At 35.0% G+C, this 10759-nt stretch overlaps 1 protein-coding gene across 3 annotated transcripts; it reads right to left on the bottom strand.

Annotated features, from left to right (window-relative positions):
- Positions 1–6926: 6926 nt before the first annotated feature.
- LOC149249497 (arogenate dehydratase 3-like) lies at positions 6927–8698 on the bottom strand. Of its 3 annotated transcripts, none has more exons than XM_089458710.1 (2): positions 8463–8698; positions 6927–8132 (listed from the first exon to the last, which is right to left on the bottom strand). In XM_089458710.1, the coding sequence occupies exons 1-2, from the start codon at positions 8543–8545 to the stop codon at positions 7427–7429; spliced, it is 789 nt and encodes a 262-aa protein (XP_089314836.1). In that variant the 5' UTR covers positions 8546–8698; the 3' UTR covers positions 6927–7426. The 3 variants fall into 3 exon arrangements, with proteins under 3 accessions (XP_089314836.1, XP_089314837.1, XP_089314838.1); XM_089458711.1 differs by having other exon boundaries at positions 8475–8698; XM_089458712.1 differs by lacking the exon at positions 8463–8698 and adding an exon at positions 8263–8438.
- Between the last annotated feature and the right edge of the window lie 2061 nt (positions 8699–10759).

The following is a 10759-nucleotide window of genomic DNA, read 5'->3' as shown; positions in this document are numbered from 1 at the left end:
AAATGCAAGATTGTGATAAATGTGAGCCTTCTATTTCCTTTGGTTAGAAATAAAATATCAAGGCAAAAAAAAATAGCAAAATGCAGAAGTCTCATGATGAGAGTCTTCTATTTCTATTATTTGGATATTAAATACATAGTGTTTTGTATAATTTGAGTTGTTATACTTAAATAATTTAAGTTATTATAATTTAAGATACATGTAAAATAATAGCAAAAAACATTCAATTACACCTTTGTTTTGGGAACCAGATATACTATTTCATTTTGAAAATAATTAATATAATTTATAAAGTTTTTTTTATTATGTGAATGTCTATTTTTAAATTTGACTGGGTTTCCGTCTGCAAACACTCCTCACCCCAACCAATAACGAAGGCATCGACTTGATGGTCTACTTGGAAAGGCGCCAATTAGGACTGACCCACATTCGACCACTAGACTTCCGTAGGATGCCCACTCATCAAGGAGCATGCTCCAATACCCTTTGATTCACTGTTTCGAATCCCATATTTTCAAACTCCAAAACGTTGTCGACAACGCGGGTATTTGTTGAAGGGGAATATGACTAGCATTTGCACCAGATGTTGCAAAGGAAACGTCGTAAGGCATAAATTGAAGAACACAAATACAACACAAGATTATTTTGATAAATAATAAAAATTTATTGACCACTCAAATCAATGCCCCATTAACTGGAACCACTTAGTAGACATATCTATCAACATTAGGATTATACACAATGATCAAGAAATTTCCCATATACAAACAACACCTTCCACAACAATCTTTTGTCACGTCCACATTTTAAAAAATGCCTTGGAACATGATTGGAATCTCCCATATTGTCTTTTTCATTATGCAGATAAATCTTCCCTATTGCTATTTTCATCATGAATATTGTTAGTTCATTGTTGTAAAGTGTTAGTGTGTTAAAATATACAAACAACACCTTCCACAACAACCTTTTGTCACATCCACATTTTAAAAAATGCCTTGGAACGTGATTGGAATCTCCCATATTGCCTTTTTCAATATGCAGAAAAATCTTCCATATTGCTATTTTCATCATGAATATTGTTAGTTCATTGTTGTAAAGTGTTAGTGTGATAAATTCAATACCATAAGTTCAACAAGCGAAAAAAATTCCTCAATTAGCATAATATGTATTTTTCTATCACCGTGTATTCTTCAGTCATGCATTACAAAAATTCCATCAAAGAGCACAAGTAACAGATTAACTGATTTTTTTCGAGATCATAAACTGGAAAAGCCCTGAAACTTTTTGAGTTCCACACGTAAACCAGAAAAATGAACCACCCTAAGAAACCCTAAACCAAGAAAATGAAAAACCCTAAGAAACTCTAAACCAAGAAACATTTAACGCTGGTCATCGTTGCTGATATATTCATGACTGATCATCTCTGATGGGTGTGCCTTCTGCGGATAACCTGAAACTATCAAGCAATGCATTCCTTCCACTCAAAATAACATGAAAGAAGTCATTAACCTGTTTAGAGAGAGGATCTAACCCCTGGGCAAGCAATTGTGCACTTTGTTGTAATTCCTGTATAGCAATTCTGATATGTTCCACTTTCTCTGTTCCATCGACAATGTCAGACTACACCCTTATTCATCTATTCTTTTTACCTGGCCTTTGATGATGATAAGCAATGTTGAATTGGAAATGTGTATCACAACATTGCCAAAAGTGGCTCAATATTTGCTAGATGTTTTATAGGTGATAGAGTAAGGCATTGTTTAGTACAATTTTTAGAGGTGATAGAGCAAGGCACTGTTTGCTATATGTTTTAGAGCTGATAGAGCAAATCACTGTTTGGTAGATGTTTTAGAGCTGATAGAGCAAGGCATTACATATAAGCTACTTTAAGAGGAGTTTTTCAATATGAAATACAGCTCCATTTTGTTATGAAATGCATTGTTAGATGGACATTTAAGATCAACAAGTATGCTGTCATTAACTCTTAGGGCTTAGTAAACCAGTACAAAACCATCTTTATGTTTATAGGATTTTCCATGCGTGGAAGCAACCTTAGTCCTTAATGCACTTACTTTTTTTGTTGCTTCTTTCATTGTCTTTAGTGGTATCTTGCTAGAAAATCCTTACATAAATTCCAATATATGTTCTCTAAAACAATATAAAATTCTCTCAAACGCAAGACATGAGCTTGGATACCACTTGGAGCAAAACCACATCACAAAAGACACATTGTACATTGAACGCACAAACAATAAGTTCCTTTCTTCCAATTTTTGACATTTTGCATTAAAGTAAACAATATCCAAGCCACTAAGTAGATAACTCTGTTCTTTTTCCTGTCTATGGGTGCACTGAGGCAAAGATTTTTGTTTTCTGAGGAAACTAAAAAAATAACTGTCCATAAATATCTAATTGATAAAGACTATTTAGTAATGATTTTTAACTTATCACAAAAAGCACACTCATTTTTATGCCATCACTAAGAATCGAAGGTATGCTTTTGTATGAAAGTTAGACATGGATGGAAGGAGTTTGACTATATTTTGTGGTTCTAGATGTCTACTAATACGACCTAATTTGACCTTGAATGATGCAAGTTCTGGTTTCTTGAGCTTTTTATAAAGACAATGTTGAATTAAGATTTTGAGCTTTTTCTGATCTTGAGTAGAGTTTAGAGGATGTTTCCTTCATTACCAATACAAGTTTGGATCCATCCCATAACATAGTTGAATTAACCTGAATGGATTTTTCTCCAATATTGTTTTTTCCAAGCCATTATGTTCCTTAGTTAGCTCAAGTCATCTACAGACACAACAAGGACCTTGAAAATCCAGCCATTAATCTGAAAGGATATATGGTAAGACCCTATACTGTCATTATGAATGTATGGGCATTAAAATATAACAAGCAACACTTGAAATGGACGACAGATGGCAATAAATCATTTGTTCTAAATAGGATCATATAGAATGAAAAGGGGCGATTATATTTCTATATTGTGTTTTAACATCCGGAAAATCATGGTTCTGGCAGGTGGGCAATGCACTTACAGACGATTTCCATGATCTTGTAGGGATTTTTGAATTTATGTGGTCTCATGGTTTGATATCAGACAACACCTACTGGTTGCCCAATATTCACTGTGACTTTTCATCTCTTGTGCATCCATCAGCTCTATGTAATATGGTATTAGATCGTGCCGATGTGGAAATGGGGAATATTGATCCATACAGTATCTACACCCGTCCTTGTTTGAATAGTACTGGAACATATAGAAAACAACAGAGAAAAAGATATGTAAGTATATTATATACATTAAGCATTGTATATGCCAGCAGATCAGTTTGAAGGTATGCTTAAAGTCCAATTTCGTATCTTTTGCATTTGGTAGTCTCTTTCCCATTGACATGGTAAACTGTAAAATAAAGACCAGAGAAAAAGATGTGTAAGAATATTAGATACATTAAGCACTCTATATGCCAGCTTATCAGTTTGAAGGTATGCTTAAAGTCCAATGCTATATCTTTTGCATTTGGTAGTCTCTTCCCCATTGACATGGTAAACTGTAAAATAAAGACCAGACTAGATGATTGAGGTCATTTTTTCTCAAATTAAACACATTCTTGCGTGCCATTGAGGTCCACAATTTGTTGCATGGTGAATTTAAATGACTGGTATCCATCACCTCTAGATGGGGATAATCAGATCAACTATAAGAGCACTACTGCATTCTCTTTCTCACAGAGGCTTGCTGCATCCACAACAAATTTATCGTGTTCTTCAATAACACACTGGCACCCTAAGCATTTTATGGTAAAACAAAACACATAATTTCAGTCAAACAAAGATGGTTACAAAGTTCTCAATGATCAAGGATTTTCTGATCAAATTGTTTTCTGTCGCTTTCTCTCTATCTGCCCCATGAAAACAATCAAGCCCATTAACTGGAGTCTAGTTTAGAGCTGACAGAACCCTACTCGAGTTTGTAGGGTGCCATGGGGATGCTTTTCTTGTGCACTACAGACAGGGAAACAGGGTAGGGTCATTTTTAGTGTCGTTTGTTGTCAATGGATTCCTTGGATATGCCTCCTATGATGGAAGACTGTCTATGGGACGTCCCAAATGTCAGGGGTTTGTCCTTGCCAAATGGCTATAATGGGATTCTGTTAAAAAAGTGTTTTTTAATCAACCACTGGTTAACATGAGCAAGATTTTCTTGATTGTGAGGTTATTAGTGGTGTATTTATTCGGCCAGAGTTTTGAAGGATTTGCAGGTCTTACTATTTTTTGTAAGCATAAGCACACATATCAGTATGGATATGTTATTGGAGAAGCTTAACTCTGGTGAAAGGAAGCCATCATTAAAATGCTTATTATTTTAACTTATATTTTACTTGAAGCCACCTTTTCCCATTAATCTATATAAAACCAGCAATCCTGTTCATATTTTTTCCTTAATGAACACATATAGAAAATATTGCCAAATGGCATAATCAGTATAGTATATTGTGATTGGCATACGAGGAAAATTAATGGAAACTATAAAATATTTATGATATTTAAATTTGATAAATGATACTAAATGCATATATGAAAACCAAATAGAGATTATTTTATAATTTAACTATAATAAAAAATAATAGGTGTGATATAAATTATTCAGCCCTCTAACCAACGTCCTCAGTAAACTAGAAAATTTCCTCCATCTAAATTACAGAACTATCAGTCCAGTTTTGTATATTTTATCGATGCCAACAAAAAGGTTTTATTTACCTTAGAAAAATAATTAGACAAATTCAAACAAAATAAATTTCTGTGTTTTATTTACCTTAAAAAAACAGTAGACAAAATCAAACAAAATAAATTTCTGGGATGTCATGATTGAGGTAGCAGCAACCAGATACAAAGTACTGCAGTCTCGTTTTGGAAGTCCAAAAGAAATTAGTTTATATTTGAGTTATGCTTTGAAACATAATAATTTTCATACGTAACTCAGTTTTGGAGAAAGGCACAATAACTTTATGTGTAATGATTTCAGATATAGTTGGTTTGTAGGTTATTTGTTTTTGGATTTGAACCAGTGATCTATCGCAAGGAGTGTCTTAACAGTGCACTCATTCACCATCAATCCAAAACCCCATGGACTACTGTAGGCTATTATTAATCACAAATCTGATCCAGAATATTTCCAGACATACTATTGTTAATCACAAATCTAGTCCAGAATATTTTTCTAGCATCTAAATCTCAGAAGTAATAAAACAATTCTGTTTTGTAAATTTCCTTCAATGTCCATAAAATAAAGTTTATAACCGGAATGCCATGATTGAGGTAGCCAATCAAATACAAACGAAGTACTATTGGAAAAGCAACCAAATACTACTCTGACAAAAATGAATACAGAATACTGCATTTACATTTCCAGTGTTCTTTCTGCAGCCTTTCATTAAAGCAGCTGGATAGCAATAGAGATATTTACAACGTTGTAAGTCTGATAAGTAAAAGAAAATATGTATAAAAATCCAATGAAATTTAGCTTATACTTTAGCTCTGCTTTGAAGCATGTTATATACATAATTCAATTTTTGGATAAAGCCAAGCTATCCTTTGAAACATAGTAACTTTGATACACAAAATTCAGTTTTGGATAGATTTCAGACATATTTGGCTTGTAGGCTAATGCAAATCATATGTTCTTCACTTATCTGGTTCAGAAAAATTTCTACCATAAAAAGGCAAAACAGTGCAGTTTTGTAAATTTCCCTGTTTTTCTACTTAAAAACAATCCATCAAAATACATTAATGGTTTGCCTTGAAAAAATAACCAATCAAAATACATTAGTGGGATTCCATGCTGAGGTAGCCAATCAAAATGCATATAGAATCCATCAAAATACTTTAATGGTTTGCCTTGAAAAAATAACCAATCAAAATACATTAGTGGGATGCCATGCTTGAGGTAGCCAATCAAAATGCATATAGAATCCATCAAAATACATTAATGGTTTGCCTTGAAAAAATAACCAATCAAAATACATTAGTGGGATGCCATGCTTGAGGTAGCCAATCAAAATGCATATAGAATACTATGGGAAGGAAAGAGCTAACCAGCCATATATTGGGTATTTAATGCCCTCAGAGCAGCACGCCACTTAGCCTGATAACACGGGAGCGGGCAAATATTATTTAATGCCGAATTTGCCCGCCCCGCTCCCGTGTTATCACGTTAAGTTGCGTGCTGCTCTGAGGGCATTAAATACCCAATATATGGCTGGTTAGCTCTTTCCCTATGGGAAGAGCAAGCAAACTATTCTGACAAAAATGGATCCAGAATACTGCATTTACATCGACATATTTCTTTCTGCAGTCTTCTTTTAAAAGGGCTGGATACCAACAGAGATATCCACAAATGTTGTAAGCCTGATAAATAATATCAAATATATAAAAAAATCTAAGAAAAAATAGCTTATAAATTATAATTTAATTATGCTTGGAAGCACAGTAACTTTGATACACATAACTTAGTTTTGGATAAAGGCCAGTTATGCTTTGAAGTGGATGGATACCAATAGAGATGTCCACAAACGTTGTAACCTGATAAATGATACCATATAAATGTGAAAAAATCGAAGAAAAAATAGCTTATGGTTTAGTTCCTTTGAAGCATAGTAGCTTTGATACACAACATTTAGTTCTGGATAAAGAACAGTTATGCTTTGAAGCACAGTAACTTTGACACAATTTAGTTTTGGATAAATGTCAGTTATGCTTTGAAACATAGTAACTTTGATGCACATAATTCACTTTTGGATAGATCTGAAATAATGAACTCGGATATTTGTCTAGAAAATAAATGTTAATCAGCCATATGCTCCTCACAAGGCTAGTCCAGAAATTTTCGGTCCATGAACAAACAACAGTTACAGTTCTGTAAATTTTCCTCAATGTTGATAGAGTAGTATAATCAAACAAAATACATTTGTGGGATGCCGTGATTGGGATCGGCAACAAAAAATACAAATGGAATACTAAGGGAAGAACAACCAAATACTACTCTGCCACAGAGGGCCACAGGATACTGCATTTACATTTACAGCTTTCTTTCTGCAATCTCCCTTGAAGGCGGCGGAATGAATTTACAGAGGAAAATCCTAAGGTTCCATCAAAACTATAACAACAAAAAGCTTCAAATTACGCCTTCATCTGCCATAGATATTCAACAATATCATATAAATCAATTCATTCTCATTGCCCAAATCGCTGTAAGTTGCTCTGCTCTGCTCCCTCCTTTAGGAACCATGTACCATGTACCAGGAACCAGGAATATGTTTATTGATATGGAAAAAATATAACTTCAAGGTCCGGAAAAACTAGAACTAGAATTTCCTGATCAGAAAGACAAGGGGTTTTTAATATCATTGATTTATCAACAAGAGGATGGGGATGAGGATGAAGATGAGATATTATTCAAGGGGGTCATGTCCATAGGGTAGCTGCCCAAAACCCTAAGGAAGGAGGTGAATTCTTGGACCTCTTGAAGGGCATTCTGGGCTCTTGTGTCGGCCGTGGAGGCCTCAAAATCGACATAGAACATGTACTCGAAATGCTTGGCAGTGCCAATAACATTACCATCATCGACCACACGAAGTGGCTGGTTCCTGTGAGGCCTGCTCTCAATCTTGGTCAAACTTATATTCCTGAAAGCAAAGGCTGACAAGACCTTGAACAAGACGGAGGTACCCTTGTCTTGAGCAAACACAATGCTGGTCTTGAAGGGCCTGTCGGTTCTTGGAATGATGGGCTCCCTCGCCAGCATAACGAAGCGGGTCACATTGTTACTGTCGTCCTGGATGCCATCGAACAGGACGCTCATCCCGTAAAGCTCGGCTGCCCGAGAACTGGCTATGGCCGCCGTGTCGCGGAGGCCGTTGAGGGCAATGAACTCGGCGGCACCGGCCGTGTCATCGAAAGCCTCGCGGGCGACATTGAGGCCGAGCTTGGTGAGCGTCAGCTCGCACTGGGAAAGCGCCTGCGGGTGGCTGATCACCCGATTCAGATATTCTTTTCTCACGCCAGGAAGCGCCAGGAGGCAATGATGAACAGGCAACTGAACCTCCCCAACAATGTGAAGCCTGTTGTCAAATAAAATCAAGAATCAGGCGCATGTTGTCAAATGAAATCAAGAATCGGGAATCAATTACAGAAATTCAAGAATCAGGTATCAGTTACAGAAAAGAAAACCAAGAATCAGGAATCAGTTACATCAAAATTAACTGAATTCAAAGCAATGCAAAGCCTGTTGTCAAATAAACTCAAGAATCAGGCATCAATTACAGAAAACCAAGAATCAGGAACCAGTTACATCAAAATTAACTTAATTCAAAGCAATGCAAAGCCTGTTGTCAAATAAACTCAAGAATCAGGCATCAATTACAGAAAACCAAGAATCAAGAACCAGTTACATCAAAATTAACCAGTTACTCTCTTGCACAACAGCCACATTCTTCAGCGCCATCGTTTTCCTTGTCTCTTGCACAACAGCCATTCTTCAGCGCCCCTATAGCCATGGCCTGTGCAGCTGAGGTTCCCGATTTGCAAATATGAACCAGAACTGAAACCCCACCATTAGCCTCAATTCCCCAACCATTTTCTGCATTGCTCGTTAGCCCTCCAATGGCCGCCGCAACCTTTTCTTTACACAACGAGCTCCCGGATTCCAAGAGCCGAACCAATGGACCTAAATCGCCCTACGTTTTTTTAAGGGTTTTTAATGTTTTAATTTAATAAAAAAAATTAGACGGCTGATTTTTGTTCAATCGTCTAACAAAAGATCTAACGGCTACGATTAAGACAGAAAAGCATTTGGGGGAGTTCATTTCAGAGGGAAACGCCTTACGGCGTAATTATGGTGATCCACTTCTCGTCTGCAATGTTGTGGAATGCAGCGATCGCCGTCATTGGTTTCGTTGTTACTTTGCTGCTCAGCTTCGCATACGCGTCGAAAGGGACGACTCTCTCCGGATTTCCTATTCCACTAAGGCCAAACTTTCTGTGGATACTGGGATTAAGAAATGGGGACATATTGCTGGACTATTTCAGATTGTTTTAACGAATTTGAAAACCACTGGAATTTTATGCATGCAGCTAATGATGATTTCATGGAGGAAATATGTGACTTTGATTCTTATTTAAGCTCTGAGAACTCCGATTCTCATTCTGTCAGAGTTAACAAGTCGGTACAATGCCAATTATTTTTTGCAGATGATGCCCAATCCACGAGTGATTCCAGTTATGTCGAAGATTGGAACGCGCAATGCGAACATGAAAAGTATAATCCATCGATGAGTTATATGAATTATCTGCAGAATGCTTCCGATGATGACCTCGGACTCCCTCCGAATCTGAAAGAGGATCAAATGCAACCAAGATTTTGTGTCGATGGATAGACATGAAAAAAAAGGATTTTAATAATTTTGTGTTTAGAGATTTCGAATGTAGAATGACTGGCTAAAACAGAGTGGTTTCACTGCTCATGGTTTAAGATCGAGAACAAACTAGGACTTGTGTATTTGTCAATTAAGATCGAGATTGACTGACATTTTCAAGTTTTTCCAGATTTATTTTGTCGATATTTAAAGTTACTCATTTGTGTCTATGACCTGCAATTGCTATAAATCCTTTCACTGTCACAAGGCACAGAAAACCTACACGGATTACAAGCGAAAGTTGAACATGAATTTTAAAAGCCGGCATGCAATTCAATTTCATGAACAATATTTTCTTTTACAAATTAGATTAGATTTGTTTTAAGCACTGATTCATAAAAAGAAGAAGTGCCTAAATTATATGACAAACAATTTGGTGAATACATGGTCCCAATATAATGATGGACGTTCACATATATAATTATGGATATTAATTATTAAAAGTAGAATTTTTTTGCGGTAAAAATTACATTATCAAAGTTTTGTTAACTAATTATTATTTGTGTGGTTCTGTGTGGTTTATTGTAGAAATAAGATGAAAAACAAGATTTTGGCAACATATTAAATAGATGAAAAGAAAAAAAATTAACCATTATAATGTAATAGTTAGATTCAACTAAATAAATAATATTTTTATATAAAAATTGTTATATTTGACTAAATAAATAATATTTTAATATAAAGAAATAATTGTTAAAATATAATTGTTAATATTGAATTAAAGAAAATAATTAATAAAAAGAAATTTTTAATGAATATTAAAAAAAAATTAATAAACTTAAATAATCAAAACAATTAATAAAATCAATAATATAAAATAAAAATATTATTTGTAAAAATAATAAATGATTAAACTTAAACAGAGGATTTGAACCAGTGACCTATAGCAAGGAGTGCCTTAACAGTACACCCATTCACTATCAACCTATCCCAAGGAGTGCCTTAATATTGCACCCATTCACTCTCAATCCAAAGCCCTGTGGGTTAATAATAATATATATTTTTGTTTTAGTAGGTAAACACCCACGAGGATTTGAACCAGTGACCTATCGCAAGGAGTGCCTCAACAATACACCCATTCACCGTCAAGGAGTGCCTCAACAGTACACCCATTCACCGTCAATCCAAAGCCTAGTGGGCAATTTAATCAAAACACTAAAATAAAAATAATATTTAGTTCAAACTTAAAAAATTGAAACAATTAATTCTAAAAATTTAAAAATAAATAAAAATAATAAATGTTCAAACTTAATAATAATAATAATAATAAATTA

Source organism: Pinus tabuliformis, chromosome 7 (assembly GCF_031772625.1).
Source record: "Pinus tabuliformis cultivar Carrire ecotype Pingquan chromosome 7, CPIR1, whole genome shotgun sequence".
Lineage (NCBI taxonomy): Eukaryota > Viridiplantae > Streptophyta > Pinopsida > Pinales > Pinaceae > Pinus > Pinus tabuliformis.
This window is presented reverse-complemented; position numbering and strand designations above follow the sequence as displayed.